Source organism: Manihot esculenta, chromosome 11, assembly GCF_001659605.2.
Source record: "Manihot esculenta cultivar AM560-2 chromosome 11, M.esculenta_v8, whole genome shotgun sequence".
NCBI classification, from domain to species: Eukaryota; Viridiplantae; Streptophyta; class Magnoliopsida; order Malpighiales; family Euphorbiaceae; genus Manihot; species Manihot esculenta.
Window position 1 is genome coordinate 28,448,913 of NC_035171.2, and position 19,166 is coordinate 28,468,078.

Sequence of the window (19,166 nt, forward strand, 5' to 3'; positions counted from 1 at the left end):
GGCCTTGCTCCCTCCAGATGAGGTAGGTTGAGGTCTTTGGGTTTCTGAAACTGTGGGTTCCGCTTGTGGTGGTGGTGCGACATCCCCTGGGATAGGGTTTGCTGTGCCTGGATGGAAGGATGGAGGTGGGTACATAGGGTACTGTGGATACTGTGGGTAGAAAGGCGGGTATGGCATGTGAGAAGGGTAAGGATTAAAACTGGGGTAATCCGATGTACTTCCCATCGAATACCCGGGGTATGGTGAAAAAGGTGGGTACTGGGGTGGTAGAACAAACCCCGAGGCCTGAGTGCCTCCCTGTGACTCACCCATGCCCTCTTCTGGCATGTTTACACCAAGGTTACCATCCCTCCTCTGATCCACATCCATCTCTACTTCTTCATCAACTGACATCCTTTCTTGAACTGTACCCCTTACTGATCTGCTTCTACCCAGATCCAAGGACCTTCTAGGGTTCCTCACTGTTCTGTCCCTGTTGGACCTGCTTGACATTGCCCTTGGCAATGCTGGAGGACGGGCGCTCGTGCCCTCATCCTCCGGTGGTACTCTAGTCAATCTAGCTGATCGACGAGTTCCTCGCATTCTGTTTACTGAAAAACAGCACAGATAACAAAACATTAGCATCAAATGGTTCATGTGGAAACACATGAACCCACATCATATACACATCATAGTCATAGCATATCTCATGGCATACAAACTTGCATTCTAGACAGGACTCTACATCCTATCCTAGTGGACATGATTTCCTATTGTGCTTGACCTTTCTATAACATCTATGAGCCCGACACTCTAGGTCCGACCATATGAACCTAGGGCTCTGATACCATTCTGTAACGACCCGGAAACCGGACCGCTACCGGCGCTAGGATTCAGGTCGGCTTAAGGCCGCCAGAACCCGTAGCAAGCCAAACATACATCCTGTGAACCTGTTCAATCCCATACATGAACCAAAACATACATAAAAATTAAAACTTTTCTTTCATTCAAACATTTCTTTACCCAGTTCAGCCTGTGCATGCATAAACATAACATAAACCCCTCATTGGAGTCCTCAACAAATACTCCAATGGGGTGCATAACATATAGCAGGCTTGGGTTACATAAACATCATAAAACATTTATCTCATGTATTTAAGGGATTACAACAGACTCTAGTCAAGCACACTATAAAACTTACATTACATTACATAACATACTTTTACATTATGAATAAACCATGTCCACAGCTATGCTATTACATAAACTTCTCTTACTCTTGCTGACTTCTCTATCTACTCTGCACCTGCAAGACTGGGGTTAGGGGAGAGGGGTGAGCTAAAAAGCCCAGTGAGCAAAAGTAAAAACATGATATTAATTCCTCCATTTTTAGGTATTTTATTCTCCATTTTATTATTATTAACATTTGCTTTAATTCCACACTTTTTAGGTATATTATTATTCATTTTATTAATAACATTAAATAACATAACTTTTACTTTACATGCTTTCATGAAATGCAACACATCACATTTAATCACATCAAGGATGGTATTGTCACCATTAGTCCTCACATTTCCAAGTGCCAGGGGCGTAGAATGGGCCTCGCTGGTCTTTCTCTTACATAACATACATAACATAACAATCCAAAGTGCCAGGGGCGTAGAATGGGCCTCGCTGGTCTTTCTCTTACATAGTGCCAGGGGCGTAGAATGGGCCTCACTGGTCTTCCATAACATATCATCATAACATAACATTAGAGGACTATGGATCACCCAATAACCATCCACATCAACATCAAATTATGCAATGCAACATATTCGTGAATTTCTAATGCAAACATCCTGAAACATCGCATGGCATTAATGATGCATGAGTATGCTATCAGATTCATTCATTTGTTCATTTATTCATTACTTAAAAACTTAGGGAAATAATCCCACTCACCTGGTGACCGAAGCTTTAACGACGGACTCTGAAAGACTATCTCACAACCGGGGGTCTCGGGTCCTCGGGTCCGAACCTACACAGGTGGACTCAAATGAGGCACCAAACAATAAGAACATAACTCTAAACATACCCCCAAAAACCTCCTAGAAACACCTTAAAACAATCCTAGAGAACATGCAAGGAAAGGCTGGGAAGGGCACTTTCGGCGGCACCTTCGGCGGCCGAAAGTCCCTCCAAAGCCGAAAGTCAGGCAGGTTCGGCGGCACCTTCGGCGGCCGAAACTCCCAGACAGAGCCGAAACTCCAACTTTCGGGGGCAAGCTTCGGCAGCCTAAAGCTGCCTCCCAAGCTGGTTCGGCGGCCGAAAGTACCTTCGGCTGCCGAACCTGGTTTCTGCCAAAGGGCAGAAACTTGGTTCTCCATGCCCAAAACAACCCCCTACACAACCAATCATGCATAAACCTATTCTACAACAAGCATACTCAAGCATACAAGCTCCTAGGGGTCTCCAACAAGCTTAAACCCCAACTACAACACACAAGCAAGCCACATTGCACATAAACATGCACATCAAACTCATAAACATAACATAAACTTCCACAAGCCTACTCATGCATTTCTACCCCATAAATCTACTCAAAACTTACTTAAAACACAAATAGAACTAGAGATCGGCTCTTACCTCTTGAAGATCGAGAGAGAAACGATCCTAGCTCGAAGGTGGGGAGATTCGAGTTCTTGAACCTCAAAGCTCCAAAACTTGCTTAAACTTTAAAACTCTTCAAAAACAAGATGTAACTTGTTAAGATCTAAAGGATTTGAGGGAAAACACTTAAAATGACCATAGGAGGGCTAAAGCTTACCGTCGGCCGAAATGGGAGAGAAAACCTCGCCTGTTTCGGTCACGGGGTCTCTTATAGGGCTGGTTCTGCCACCTTTCGGCGGCCTAACGTGCCCCCACATTTCATGCATGTTCGGCGGCCGAACATGAGGTTCGGCGGCCGAACCTTGAGTCTTTCAAACAAGGCTTTCGGAGGCCTAAAGCGCTCCCAAAACCTCACCATGTTCGGCGGCCGAACCTAACTTTCGGCGGCCGAACCTGGCAAAGCCTCCTTTGGTCTTTTCATTAAAAACTCAATTCCTTTTTGTTTAAAAACATAAAATATATTAAAAACATTTCATAAAACATGGTTTTACCCCTTCTAGAGGTTCCCGACATCCGAGATTCCACCGGACGGTAGGAATTCCGATACCGGAGTCTAGCCGGGTATTACATCTCCGACCACCACTCACCCACCGGCAAACTCAAGACCACCATGGTCCGAATTAAGATGAAGGCCACCGGCGGACCGTTCATGTGGAAGAAACTAGGGCTGCCGAAACCCATCCCTTCTGACAGTGACGATGAAGCGTGGGACGCACCTCCACCAGCCACCACCAGCACCGAAACGCCACCGGCTACTGAACCAGCGACCGGACGCACCGACTCACCGGCCGCCCAGACATATCGCCGGCAAAAGAAACGGCAAAGAACGCCGCCGCCACCATCCACCATAGCCCCGACGGCAGACCCTACGGGCAAAAAGCTACCTGACGCCACCACTTCCTCCGGCTACAGCCAGAAACGGCCAAGAACACAGTCGCCATCAAGATCAGACCCAGAGCCAGAACCTGCCATTCATCCCGCAGGAAATAAAGAAAGCGATGTGCCCACTGATGCGCCCACGGACTTGCCAAGCGCTATGGCCAGCGATTTGCCTAGCGATTTGCCTACTGCTCCCACAATTGATGTGCCTACTGATGCGCTCACGGATCTGCCAAGCGCTATGCCAAGCGTTGATGCGCCCGCTAATGTGCCCACTGATGCGCCAACTGATTCCACCAACGATGTGCCCAACGCTGTGCCCAGCAATGTGCCAAGCGCTATGCCCAGCGATGTGCCCACCGATGCGCCCATGGACTTACCAAGTGATGTGCCTAGCGATGTGCCCACAGACACACTAAGTGATATGCCCAGCAATTTGCCCAGCGATTTGCCTAGGCCAACACACCCAGATCACATCGTCAAATCACTGACATTCAACAAAATTTCTGAGCGCACCAGGCTGCTTAAAGTTTCATCCCTACCATATCACCCAGGTAAGTATATCCACCATGCCACCCTTGGAGCACTGAGACTCCATTCCCAGGTACGTTCTCTCATCTCTTCTATTGGCTAGGATACCTTTTTCTTCCTACGCATGCCCTCCTTCCTAGAACTCACACAGGAGTTCTTCACCACATTCTATTTTGATAAACCTGCTATGCACAACATACACACACCTGGCACTATTGGGTTTAGATTATTGGGGAAGCGATTTCGCTTATCCCTGCAGGAATTCGGCATAGCCATAGGCAGTGAATGCCCTCAGTCCACCTGGGACTTCCCTGCTGAGTTTGATCCAAGCTCTGTGTACTTGGAATTAAGTGACAATCCACCAGACTCCTACTCACCAACAAGGTCCAAGGACCTTTACCTCAAGAACCCCAGCCTGAAATACCTCCACAGATTCCTGGCTTACACATTTTCTGGGAGGAAGGATGCCTCCAACATCCTGACCAGAACTGAGTTATATATTCTTTGGTGTATGCACACACATAGGAAAATACATCTGGGATACTGGGTTGCCACCCAACTATCTAGCATCATTCAGTATAACAGGCCACTGATTTTTGGCCCCTTGATCACTGCCATTGCAGTGAATCTCAAATTATTGCACCCAGCATATACTAACCTTTCCCCCACCCCCAAAACAACCCCCTTGGACCTACGCACATTGGATGATATGGGGTTGCTTTGTAAGGTGGGGGATGTTTTTTCCATTGCACCTGCAGGTCCAGTAACGCCACGCCATGAGCGTGTTTTCAGAAGGAAGAAAGCCACCATAAGCATCACCACCCAGCAGCCAGCCACTACAGCAGCCCCTGCAGATGAGACAACACAAGCAATAGGGCAGGAACCAGCAAATGAGCCACCTCCAGCAGCCGCCCAGCAGGATGCTCCTCAGCCACCTGAAGACGAAGCCCCCAACCAGACAGTAGAGGCTCGTCTCAGAAGGATTGAAGATCGAATGCAAAGGATGGAGCACTTGTTGGACCTGCTGGTGGACCATTTTCTGCCCCAGCACCGTGACAGATAGCAATTTGCCCAGTGATTTGCCCAGTACTTGTTCAAGTCACTGGTCAAATCACTCACTGGCCAGGGAGTACCTTTCCCTTTTCTCCTTCATTTTTCTATATGTTTATTCACACATTGAGGACAATATGTGGGATAGGTGTGGGGGTACTGGAGAGTATTTATTCACTGATCACACCATCTTTTTGATTTCTTACCCCTTTTTACACACACCAGAATATTTTCACACTCCTAGCACACACACACAGAATTTTGTAGCTAATTGCTTTACTCAACATAGATAACAAGGTTGAAAGAGTACCCTTATCTCATGACCCCATTAATTTGCCACCCCTTTAAGCCTCAATTGAATCATTCACAGTATGTTACCTTCACTTAGGGAGTTTTTCTCTTGAATTGAATCCTTAAATTTGCTAAGGTCAAGGGAAATAAAAATACAAATACATGCAAACACAAAGTTAGTGTAACTCCCTATGAGCTGATTTGCCCAAATTATCATGAAAAACCAGCACAAAGCACTAATCACAAACTTGTTCCAATGGTCTAAGACTATGAACTGAGCCTAATAGCCACTTGGAGAAGTATCTGACTAAGTAACCGGGGGTGTATCACCCATGTACACAATCGCGTAAAAAGGTCAGTAACTTTTTCAAGCAAATAAGTTTCGATGGTCTAGACTATGAACAGAGCGAGTAGCCACTTGAACAAGTGACTAACTGAGTAACCGGGGGTGTATCACCCATGTACACAATCGCGTAAAAAAGTTAGTGACTTTTTCAGGCAAGGATAAGAATAAGTGCTGATGAAAATAAAAACAAAAATAAAAAGAAATAGAGAAGAGAAAAGGGGCAAGTCACTCCTAGGGGTTGCATTAAAACTAACATAAAGGATTAAGCATAATTGATTCAAAAACCTTTCTCTTGACCATGGTAGGTGAAAGGAAACAAGGAAAGGAGAGGATGACCTTAGTGCATGTACTCTATACTGTGATAATTCAGATTAGGAGTCTAGGGGGGCTGATTAAATGGTACTTTGGCTCTAAGGAAAAAGGGGACTTGATTGGCTAAGTTATTTGTTGCTTGAGGACAAGCAAAAAGCTAGGTGTGGGGGTATTTGATCAAGCATAATTTAGCCACATTTTTATCATAATTATTATTGCTTATTTACACATTTTTCAGTTTAATTTATAGTTTTTATCTTGTTTTTACAGAAAAAGAAGAAATTGAAAAATGGAAGAAAAAGTGCAGAAAATTCACAAAAGGATGATTTGCCCAGTGATTTGCCCAAGATCACCAGATATCTGCTCCAATCACTGCCCAGATCAAGCTAAAGCAGAAACCCGGAGGCAACAGGCAGCAGTGATTTGCCAAGTGATTTGCCCCAGACACTCGAAGATCACTGGCCAAATCACTCGCAGAGACATAGAGGACTGACTCACAGAGGCAGTGATTTGCCCAGTGATTTGCCCACTGCTCGCTCAAATCACCGGGCAAATCACTTGGACAGCAGAAACTTACAGCAGAGCGGGAAAATGGACAAAAAACAGAAATCCGAATTTTTAGAAGTTCAAATCCAATCCAATCACCTCCAACACAAAACCAAGAGCCACGAAAGAGTCTCTCATCCAAGGAAATCCAATTGCAATCCAAATCTACATCCATAGAGGAGTCAAACACCAAATCAAAGAGGGATTCCAAAACCCTAGTTGGAGAGAATTCTTCAAGCTATAAAAGGAGAACCTCCAAAACCAGCAGGGCATCTTCTGATCAGCTATTGGGCTTCCTCTTCCTCACGCCAGAAATTCTGCAGCTCCTCTATTTTCTTTTCTTTTCCATCTTTTGTGTATTTAGTCCACCATGAGTGGCTAATTTCCTTATTTTCTAGTTGAAGTTGAGAATATTCAGATTTGTGATGAATTGGGAGGTTTAATACTCCATTGTTGAACTCTTGTTTGTTTCAATATTTATGCAAACTGATCTTTTCCATAATTATTACTTTGCTTTTAGAATCAATAAGGGCCCATTGCTTTTAAATTGCTTAAGTAATATTGTTTGAATGATTTAGGTCCGTAATTGCTTAGGTTGTTCAAATACACATTTAATCAAGTTGCATAATCTAAACTTGACCACGCGGTTGGCAAGGATAGAATTGGGTTTTTCTAAGTCTTAATGCAGTTAACAGTTGTTCGATGCTACAATGCCCCAAGGACGTTCCTTGGCAACTTGTTGATTAGTGTTTGATTAGCGAACGTTTCCTAATCAAACTAGAACTAAGGAAGAATTTGGATTGTGAGAAGCGTCTTCCACAACCAAAACTGATTTATTGAAATCAAATAGGAGTCTTTAATAATCAATGATCAATTCTGAACAAACTGAATTAGACTCACACTTCAGCTAGAATCTCTTTCTCATTGAAATTCTTATCTATTTAAATTATTGCTTTCTTTTGCTATTTAATTTTAATCATCAAATCAAAACCCCCCTCTTTTAATTACTTGTTATTTACTTGACCTAGTCATTATTAGGAAAATCATTGGTGTCAATTCCCTGTGGTTCGACCCTATTGCCACTATCTACAAGTTTATTGTTGATTGTTTAATAGGTTTATTTTTGACGGCTTCGACAACCGCTTATCAGAAGGTCCACGAGAGAGCTGTCTTCTTGTCCACGCAAAGCATTATGGAAACTCTCATCAAGAAACAAATGCCTTAGCTTTTGCATCTTCCATATTGAACTGGGAAGAGTGTCGATGAAAGTGCGCTTTAAGTCCAGTGTTTGAAGGTTCAGCAATTTGTTGATGGACACAGTAAGCATCTCCAGGTATGTTGATCTCAAGCCAAAATACCTCAAACAAGTCAATTGACCCACTGCCTTGGGCAGTTTTGGCTTGTATACATTTTCCAGATCCAACACCCAGAGGAACCGGAAGCAGTTGCTTGAGATGGATCTATCAAGAAAGTTCCCTATATCTTCTCCAGGTCTGCTTCCTTCTCGTGTATCAAAAGATAAAAAGGAGACCACATCTCTGTAGCGAGAGTACAAGGAAGCATTGCTGTAACCATGAATATCATCAAAGATGGCATCACTCTGCTGAAGATGGTCAGCAAGACGGCGTATTACACCTATGTTGGAGTTGGAAACGTCAGAGTGACCTTGAAGAAAATTAGCTTCCTTGGCTTTTGAGAACCAGTGTACTAGCAGAGCTTCAGGTAGGCAACATGTCTTAATGATAGAGTATAATTTAGTCCATTTTATATTAATATTATTGATAAATATTTATATGATTTCTGCTTAATTTATTGCTTTTAATATTATTTTACAGAAAATGGTGTAAAAGGACAATTTGGAGAAAATCCCCCTAAAACTGCCTTATTTGGAGCCAAGAAATAATTGGGCCCGCACATGACAGCCCATTCTTGCAAAGAAACAAGCAATTCATGTGGACCACATTCACAGGCAATTATGGACAGCCCATTTTTACTATGGAAGCGCCCAACACTCACGCCAATTCGCACAATGGACGCGGACGGCCCAATCTGCACAAACCCACTTCACGCGGGCTCGCCAAGGCGCTCCACCATTCACTTCAACAAGCGCGCGCATGTGGCCCACCTTCAGCATTCATGCACAATGGTCCAAGGACCAGCACATGGCCCTCACTCACGCCTCACCATTCAATTGCAAATAGCCCGCACGTTCACAGTGCACGGACCGTCCAAAACACATGGACCGTGGACCGCACTTCAACATCACATGGGCCCCGCCACTGCAAACTCCTTCACATGCCCTGCAATTTCTTCCTCACGTGGGCGAGCTCACGCCTCACGCCATTGGACGGCCCAATTCGCGTGGACCCGCCAGTCCACTCTTGCAAGCTCATACGCGTGGACCATTCCTTCACGTGAACCACCAGCGCCACCTTGCCATTTCTTCACGTGGACACTCGCACACTCGATCCACTCCCAGGCCAGCAATTTTCCTAAATAGAGCGCTCCTCTGCACTTATAAATAGAGCTTCCAGTGGCCGATCAAAAACAACAATCTCTTCCATTCGGCAATTCCGCAAGCTCCACCGCCTTCGGGTTCTTTTTCTTTTCTTTTTCTTTTTTTTATTTTATTTTTCTGTTTTCAATTCAGTCAATGAGTGGCTGATTTTCCATCTAGTTGAATATTGGTTGAAACTTTAGTTATTTAATGGGTTGTGAGACTTGATCAAATATTGTTTAATTTTGGGGATTCAATATTCATGCAATTTCATATTTAATTCTCATATTATTTTGTTATTGAAATCTACGTTGATTTTTTATTGCAAAATAATTATTTGTTAGTTTGAATAATTTAAGTCCGTAATTGCTTGGATTATTCTTACATGAGAACACTTGGGATAAAACCCAAGGAAATTGCATGATCTAGCGTTATCTCCATACGTTTGGGTAGCTAGGATTGGATCTCTCTATTTCTTAATGCAATTGACAATTGTTTTGATGCCTAAGGCCCAAGGACGTTCCTTGGCAATTTGTTGATTACTAATTAATTAGAGGACGTTCCCTAATTGGTTTAATCATAAGGAGAGATAATGGTGGTGAGAAGCGTCTTCCATCTCCATAAACTAATCTATTGAATAAACCCAAAAGAATAAAGTGTCTGTGATCAACCCCAACAACTAAAGTGGATCCAATACTTCAACTAGAGCTTTCTTATTATTTATTTCTCTTTTATTTTATTAGTTCGCTTATTTTAATTGCTTTTAGTAGCTTGTTAATCAAATCAATTTCAAACCCCCATTTTACTTTTACTGCAATTTATTTTTATTACTCTTTCAGTTTATCTCATTTTTTGTTTATCTCATTGTTTCAATTTATTTTATTGGTCTTGTTGAGAAAAATAAATAGGTAATCAATTCTCTGTGGATTCGATCCTTCACCACTATCTGCAGTTGTAAATTGTAGGTAACCAAGGAGGTTATTTTTGACCGGCTTCGACAACCGCGAGTCAAAAATTGGCGCCGTTGCCGGGGAGTTGATCTAACTTGTTTATTTTTCTTTTAGGGCCAAATCTGCACTCAAGGATATTCTTCCTTAAGATTCCAAAAAAAAAAAAAAAAAATTTGAGCACAAAAAGCTTCCATCGCAGATCTGAATCATGGATGAGGTAAGTACATCTAATCTTTCTTCTCAAATTCCTAACCTAGCCTCAAGTGTGAAAACCTACGTCTTAGAACTACGGGCTCGACGACTTGAGCTATCTCAGCCATGTAGGATATGTGCATATGTGGGACATCTAGCTTTTGAATGCCCTACACTTTATGAGGATGACCAACAAGCACATGCGTTTGGAAGATACTATGAACAGCCGAGGCATGATCCCTACCCTGACACATACAATCCATATTGGGGAGACCAGCCAAACTATGGCTATGCTGAGGCTAACTACTACCAGGATTATCAAGAATATCAAGCCCAACCAGAACCTCCAAGTTCAGACCTCGCCATTAGTGAGTTGGCAAAGACTTTGCAAATGATACAACAGCAGATGGATCAAATGGCCACCTCATTAAATGCGATCATGTTAAGAAGAGAGGAAGAGCTTCAAGATGTATGGGATGATGATGAAAGTTCACAAGTACAAGAACAAGCTGCTGAAGAGGCACAACCAGAATACTGTTTGTCCAAACCAACTGATCAAACAGAACCTGTTGATAATTTAGATATCATTGATTCTTTTAGTGAAAATGTTTTTCAAGATGATATACTAAATGATGATCTTTGCAGGGAAGAAACCCAGAAAGAGCCAGAACTGAAAGAAACTAACTATTACATCCAACAGGTGGACTGCGAACACGCACAGAACAAAGGAGAGCTAATCACACCTCTTCAGATCAATCTTGCGCAGTCAGAAGGAACTCCAACTGAACCACCTCAGCTTGGACCGCAGGACAGCCCTGCAACTCTTCTAGTTGCACCTCTTCAGCTTCCATCGCATGAAACTCCTTTCATTCTTCCATTGCAGATCAATCTTACGCAAGAAGGAGTACCTGAAATTCTCTCAGGCGCGTCCTTTCAGCTTCCAACACAAATCAGTCTTCCACCTCAGTTAGGTCCTATGCAGAAGGAGGAAGCTGAAACTCCTTTCATCCTTCCAATGCAAACAGTCCATGCCCAGGAGGAACAAATGGTAGTCCAATGGCCCAAACCAAAGGAGCATGCAGATCAATGTCTTCCCAAACCTCCGGATAAGGTAGAGTTTATTTTGCCTGAATTCAGTACTAAATTGCAGCTAGCCATAGAGAAACATGAATTGGAGTTCAAAGTTCTTCCCAATCATCTCAAAAATACAAACATAAGGGCTAGAGGCACACCTCATCTGAAAGAGGAGAAGCTAATTATGTTACTTCATGAGTACATGGAAAAAGTAGGATGGGCTATGACAAAATCAAAAGGGGTGCTACACTTTTTGCTCAATGCAGTTGGGACTCTTTTCCCTTCCCCAATTACTTGAGTCTTGATCAAGTGGATCGCCATGCACACCACACCCAGGGGAGTACTCAGTTTCCTTTGTTCTTTTATGTTTCTTATACATTGAGGACAATGCATGATTTAGGTGTGGGGGTGCATATCTCTGAATTTTTACTTTTAAGTTTATCTTTAGTTTGCTTGCATTAGGAAAAATTTTTCATTTTTGTTATTTTTATGCTTTCAATAAAACACACGCAACCACAACCATTTTCTTCTTTTTGTTTTGCTCTACTCAAACTGATGAACTATGTTGAATGAACTTTTCTTTCCATGACCCCATTAATGTGATAACTTTTTAAACTTATGTTGAATCGATTGCAGTGAGTTATATTCATGTTTGAGAATTGCCTTTTGAATTGAATCTTTGAGTTTGCCATGGTGAAAAATATATTGATGACCCTCAATTGATGAGAATAAGTTGAAAATTGTGTGAATGAACTTAATGTGACTTGATTTAGCAATTGGTGTTGATTTGCCAAAATCATTGAGAGAAAGAAAATTCAGCAAAGGCAAAGACCTCAAAAGCACAAATCTAATATTGTTCCAATGGTCGAAAGACTATGAACAGAGCTAGTGGCCACTTGGATAGGTGACCAACTGAAATATCAAAAAGTGTTACATCAAAAATAGGTTGGTGACCTTTCCAAGATCTAAAGTGCAAAAGCCTGAATAAAGTACTTCAAGGTAAGGGCAAGTCACACCAAAAGCTGGAAAAAGTCTTAACAAATAATGTGCATGTATGGTCTCTCTTGAGGAAAACAAATCCTAGCCATGGTAAGCAAAGAGAAACGAGGAAAGGAGGTAAGTAATCTTCATGCATATATTCTTCACTGCAATGCTTCAAAATAGGTATCTAGAGTAAGAGCTTAAATGGAAATAAGGATCTAGAGTGAGAAAGCTTGTTTGACTGTGTTTATTTGCTTGAGGACAAGCAAAAGGCTAAGTGTGGGGGTATTTGATAGAGCATAATTTAGTCCATTTTATATTAATATTATTGATAAATATTTATATGATTTCTGCTTAATTTATTGCTTTTAATATTATTTTGCAGAAAATGGTATAAAAGGACAATTTGGAGAAAATCCCCCTAAAACTGCCTTATTTGGAGCCAAGAAATAATTGGGCCCGCACATGACAGCCCATTCTTGCAAAGAAACAAGCAATTCATGTGGACCACATTCACAGGCAATTATGGACAGCCCATTTTTACTATGGAAGCGCCCAACACTCACGCCAATTCGCACAATGGACGCGGACGGCCCAATCTGCACAAACCCACTTCACGCGGGCTCGCCAAGGCGCTCCACCATTCACTTCAACAAGCGCGCGCATGTGGCCCACCTTCAGCATTCATGCACAATGGTCCAAGGACCAGCACATGGCCCTCACTCACGCCTCACCATTCAATTGCAAATAGCCCGCACGTTCACAGTGCACGGACCGTCCAAAACACATGGACTGTGGACCGCACTTCAACATCACATGGGCCCCGCCACTGCAAACTCCTTCACATGCCCTGCAATTTCTTCCTCACGTGGGCGAGCTCACGCCTCACGCCATTGGACGGCCCAATTCGCGTGGACCCGCCAGTCCACTCTTGCAAGCTCATACGCGTGGACCATTCCTTCACGTGAACCACCAGCGCCACCTTGCCATTTCTTCACGTGGACACTCGCACACTCGATCCACTCCCAGGCCAGCAATTTTCCTAAATAGAGCGCTCCTCTGCACTTATAAATAGAGCTTCCAGTGGCCGATCAAAAACAACAATCTCTTCCATTCGGCAATTCCGCAAGCTCCACCGCCTTCGGGTTCTTTTTCTTTTCTTTTTCTTTTTTTTATTTTATTTTTCTGTTTTCAATTCAGTCAATGAGTGGCTGATTTTCCATCTAGTTGAATATTGGTTGAAACTTTAGTTATTTAATGGGTTGTGAGATTTGATCAAATATTGTTTAATTTTGGGGATTCAATATTCATGCAATTTCATATTTAATTCTCATATTATTTTGTTATTGAAATCTACGTTGATTTTTTATTGTAAAATAATTATTTGTTAGTTTGAATAATTTAAGTCCGTAATTGCTTGGATTATTCTTTAATGAAAACACTTGGGATAAAATCCAAGGAAATTGCATGATCTAGCGTTATCTCCATACGTTTGGGTAGCTAGGATTGAATCTCTCTATTTCTTAATGCAATTGACAATTGTTTTGATGCTTAAGGCCCAAGAACGTTCCTTGGCAATTTGTTGATTAGTAATTAATTAGAGGACGTTTCCTAATTGGTTTAATCATAAGGAGAGATAATGGTGGTGAGAAGCGTCTTCCATCTCCATAAACTAATCTATTGAATAAACCCAAAAGAATAAAGTGTCTGTGATCAACCCCAACAACTAAAGTGTATCCAATACTTCAATTAGAGCTTTCTTATTATTTATTTCTCTTTTATTTTATTAATTCGCTTATTTTAATTGCTTTTAGTAGCTTGTTAATCAAATCAATCTCAAACCCCCCATTTTACTTTTACTGCAATTTATTTTTATTACTCTTTCAGTTTATCTCATTTTTTGTTTATTTCATTGTTTCAATTTATTTTATTGGTCTTGTTGAGAAAAATAAATAGGTAATCAATTCTCTGTGGATTCGATCCTTCACCACTATCTGCAGTTGTAAATTGTAGGTAACCAAAGAGGTTATTTTTGACCGGCTTCGACAACCGCGAGTCACTTAACTTTCCCATTAAGTTTCTTTTCTGTCACCTGAACCATATTATAGTTCATTAACTCTATCAAGCATGCCTCTGCAACATATTCAGGGGATTGTTCGTTACTCTGTTGGCACCCCAAACCCTCAGCAACCCACAAGGCAATCAATCTTCTTGCAGGGATCTTAAAGCCTGCTGGAAATAATCCAAAATAAAAGAGACATCTTCTCAAATGCAAAGGTAAATGCTTGTTAATCTCATCTAGGATTTCTAACCAGGGCTCTTGATCTTGATTTAAGTGGTCAAGTACTTTTGACCACTCCTTTAGAGTTGCATCTTTTTGTGATAGTAGTTCACTTAGTTCCACAATTACCCATGGCAGCCCCCCACATTTTCTTATGATGTGTCCCTTAAGATTCTCCATCTCTCGGCAGATGTTTACCTTCAAAGTGTGCGTGAACAGCGCCCAGCTCTCGTCGTGGCTTCGAAGATGCAGGCTGTAAGTTAAACTAGTTTCAGTAACTGGTGGAGCTTTCCTCAAATTGGAAACTGTGACAAGTAGTCTTGTTCCATTTGATATGTCATTGAAGACTCTTCCCATGTTTCTCAAGAATTCTATTGGATTGCCAGCTTCCTTTAAACACAAGTCATCAACAACTATGAGATGCTTCTCATCCAAGAAGAAATCATTCACTACCTGCCACAATTGACATACATTAGACACCCAGATACGACGAGGGAAATGGTCTACAATAGTCTGGCTTTCATAGATTAACTTTGCAAGGCTTGTCTTTCCAACGCCTCGGACCCCCACAATTGAAATGGTGATGCAGCGAGGATCATCTTTCAGCAGCTGTGCCGTAACTGCATCTACATCCTCATGGAAGCTAACTATATCAAGTTGATCAGCATCAAGAGGATGTGGCTTTCTCTTTTGATATAAGCTTTTAAAATTGTCACTCCTTAACATTGCAATAGCTTTATGTCTTCTACCAGAAAGATGACGGATCTTATCATTAATCCGGGCCATCTGCCGGAAAAGCTTATGCTGGGAAATGACATGCCGGGGAGCCCAGACCAAGTTTTGGAAAGGTCCTCTCCTCCCGTTCTTCATCTGTTGCATGAAGAAACCAACAACATTCTCAGCTGAGCGACAAACATCGCAGAGTTCCTCCATCCAAGCCATTCCTGCTTCACTTAATTCTTTTGATTGTTCAACATATTTTAGAAAGTCGTGCAAAGACCTGAATTCGTCTCTTAATCTCCTGGCTTGCCGTCGCACATCAGGACGAAGCTCCTGCTGAGTGGCTAAGGCCTCAAACAAACCCATAACAGGAGAAATTACAGAGTAGCCAATGCCCACTTCGTATATGCCAAAGGACTTGTGCCAGTAACCAGACTGCATAACTGGACGATAACGCGGGGAAATTGTAATCTTAATCTTTTCTAGTTTCTCACGAAGCCTGTAACAATCTAGCAAATCAACAAGAGCCAAAATATAAAATAAAGACATTGGCAGATGAACGAAAGCCATAACAGAGCGAATGCAAGCATATCTGATTCTTCTCTGGGCTGATTTGATAATTAACTGATCAATCACATCTTCAAGATCGTAAACTGTTTCTTTGAAAGCCTTCTTATCAGAAAAATTAACAGACATATCAGCATCCTTTCTCAATTGGGTTTCAATGCATTGAATTTGATCTTCTACTCCAAGCAGTGAATCTGACTCTTGGATAAGAAGATTGGAAATTTTTCCCAACACAGACGATACGATTTTTCTCGCCATTTGCGCTGGTTTCTTTGATGCTTCTTCTTCTTCTTCAATTTTTCTCACAATCGGTTTCCTCAATGCTTGTGCTAGTTCTGAAAAAACAGATAGCTCCTTCTCCTTCTTCTTTATTCACAAGGAGCATTTCTTTATTCGCGAGTAGCTTTCTGGTTGACTAAGTGGAGTTGCTTTCTGGAATGCCGTTCTTAATTACTATAATACCCTTATAAATTGAAAAAAAAAAAAAAACTTTAAACTAAAGAATTTTCAATACAAACAATCTTAGGTCTCTCCATTTCCAACCAATACAAACAATCTCATTTTGTGGGAAGGAGAAAATTAATCTCTATATTTATTAAATTTTAATATTTTATATATAAAAAATAATAACATAAAAATTATATAAAAAATCTATCATCTTTTTGGTCCTAATTAAATAAAAAGAAGTCATTGAAAAAGAAAAGTTACATAGAGAAAAATGTTTTGAGTTTAAATTTAGATGTATATTATGTTAATATTCTTGATTTAATTTTTATTTCATTAATTTGTTGTTAAATATAAGATATTAAATTTAATAAATATGGAGATTAGATTGTAAAAAATATAAATATTTATTTATAAGTCATTATAATCTTTAGGGTGATTTGTAAGAATATTGAGATAAATTATAATTAAATGAATTATTTTATTATAAAATAAAATTTTATAACTAAATTTAATAATATGTAAAATTAATTATATATTTTATAAAATATTAAGAATTAAAATACTTTAATTAAAAATTATATTTATTTAATTTTAAATATTATATCAACATTTATTAGAGAAAAATCGCATTTTTAGCACTTTTCTAATAAAATAAAACCAAATATTTTTTTCAAATTAAATCACAATATCCTACTAAAAAATACCGATAATGGGATAATTTTTTTGTAATTATTCCTTCAAATTAACCCAATGAACTGAACTTCAAATTTTTACCATTTTATGAAAAATTTAGGAAAACTTCTAGATTATAATATGTTACGATATTAATTCAAGTGGTTAATATATTAATATGAAACAATTCATGAATATAAATATATATTTGATTATAATTTAAATCACAAACAATGATTTTATCCTCAAGAATCTTCAGCTCAAAATCAACTTCACCCTTGCATTGCCCTTAGAAATCTGAAATTGTTCAGTGATACCCAGATGAGCCATCAATAGCCAGACATAAGTGAGCAGCTCCCCTCCTCCTGTGAGTTGCTTGGCATGGTTGATTGATCCACACTGATTTGCAGCAAAAGAAAGCATCTCTATCCACACATGATTTATCATCTCCCACTTCTTCTCACTTGTCCATTGCTCTTCTGTCTCCAAAGCCTGCAAGGATTTGGCGAGCCTACACGCGTCGAATAACACTGTCTTGCTTCTATCTCCTTTCACTTGAGATGGAACAATATCAGTGTTCACTTGAAGTAATGCAGTGCAAGCTTTGTTTTCATCTGAGATGTGCTTTTTTTCTTGTAAAAATTGGGTGGCCTCAGCATAGGTGTCTTGAAATCTCATCTGTCCAATCCCATTAGGAAGCATGAAAGGGCACATAACTAGAAGATACAGCATGTATTCTGATAAAGATTTGCTTTCTTTGCATAGCGGGGTTTCAATTACATTGGACTTTTTGTTAAGATCAACGTAGAAGCAGAGATCGGTGGCAATGTGCCATAGAAGAATGCTTTGATCAAATTCTGTTTCAACACTCCAGCCAATCTTGTCAAAGCAATCCATTTCTCTGAGTATCTGATCACCCCTTTGAGCACATAATTGCCTAGAAAGACTTATGTCCAGTTCATTCCTAGATTTCACCAAAATCTGTTCAAATACCAGCCTTTGTTTTCTGAAGTTGTTTTTTCACTTTCATTGCTGAAGAAGGTTTTGATTTTGTTTTCAGTCATTTCATTGTTTTTTTTTCATTTTATTATTTATTGTTTAATTTGATTTTATATTTTAAGTTTCTAGCACCGTTTTTTTATGGGGAGTTTATATTAGACTTATTTTTTGATAATTTTCCTAGACTCTTACTTTTAAGATGGATCTTTGCATGTTTCTTCTTTTTTCGAGCAACAATACGGGAGTGCAGATATGTCAAAAATATCCTCCAGATTTATGAGAGTGCTTCAAGATAAGTTGTTAATTTTCAGAAATTAGATTTTTTCTCAGCTCTAATGTGGATGAAGAAGCTAAAAATGCGGCTTTTAGAGAATTAGGGGTCTTATCTTCCCTTAATCATAGCAAATATTTTGATCTTCTACTATTAATAGGATGCAATAAAAAAATAAGTTTTTTATTTTCTCAAAAAAAGAGCATGGAGGCGTATTCATAGCTGGTATGGAAGATTTCTCTTAAGTGCAAGTGAGGAAATTTTATTAAAATTTGTAGCACAAGCAATTTCGATTTATTGTATGAGTGTTTTCACTCCCTATTACTTTATGTCAGGAGCTCTAAAGAATAATAAACTCTTCCCGATAGGATTCCAAAGAGAATGGACATAGACGGATCCATTGGCTAACCTAGGAGAAGATGTGTTTAGGGAAAGAATAAGGAGGGATGGGTTTTCAAAGTTTTTATCATTTTAATATACAAATGCTTCGCAGGCAGAATTGGAGGATAATTACTAACTGAAATGCTTTATTTAGTGGAATTTTCAAAACAAAATATTTTTCAAGAGTAAACTTTTTGTTTGCAAAAGAAGGGTCTAATCCCCATTTTTGTTGGAAAAGCTTATTGCAAGCTTAACCATTGTTGCTTAAAGGATTAAGATGGAGAATAGGTAATGGTCTTGATGTAAGGGTTTGAAAGTAACCTTACTGTTGCTGGGTTAATCAGGCGATCTCCTATTAGAATTCTTTCTCCCCACGGATGTAAAATAGATCTTCAAGATTCATTTGAGCATAACTGAGCAAGAAAATAAACTAATTTGGCATTTTAATAAGATAAGAAAGTATAATGTTAAATATGGCTATTATGTTGTTGTTTATGTTGATAATAGTGCAGCCAATTATGCTATGCCAGGTGAGTGGAAGCTCC

At 40.1% G+C, this 19,166-nt stretch overlaps 2 protein-coding genes across 2 annotated transcripts; one reads left to right on the plus strand and one right to left on the minus strand.

Annotated features, from left to right (window-relative positions):
• The first annotated feature begins 3,283 nt into the window (after window positions 1-3,283).
• Window positions 3,284-4,329, plus strand: LOC122725036 (cell surface glycoprotein 1-like). The gene is made up of 2 exons (XM_043961455.1): window positions 3,284-4,067; window positions 4,304-4,329. The coding sequence occupies exons 1-2, from the start codon at window positions 3,284-3,286 to the stop codon at window positions 4,327-4,329; spliced, it is 810 nt and encodes a 269-aa protein (XP_043817390.1).
• A 288-nt stretch (window positions 4,330-4,617) lies between these two features.
• Window positions 4,618-16,274, minus strand: LOC110607885 (putative disease resistance RPP13-like protein 3). Its single transcript, XM_043961456.1, is given in 3 exon segments — window positions 4,618-4,655; window positions 7,730-8,324; window positions 14,334-16,274. Coding segments are annotated over 3 exon segments (2,409 nt in total). The 5' UTR covers window positions 16,110-16,274.
• Between the last annotated feature and the right edge of the window lie 2,892 nt (window positions 16,275-19,166).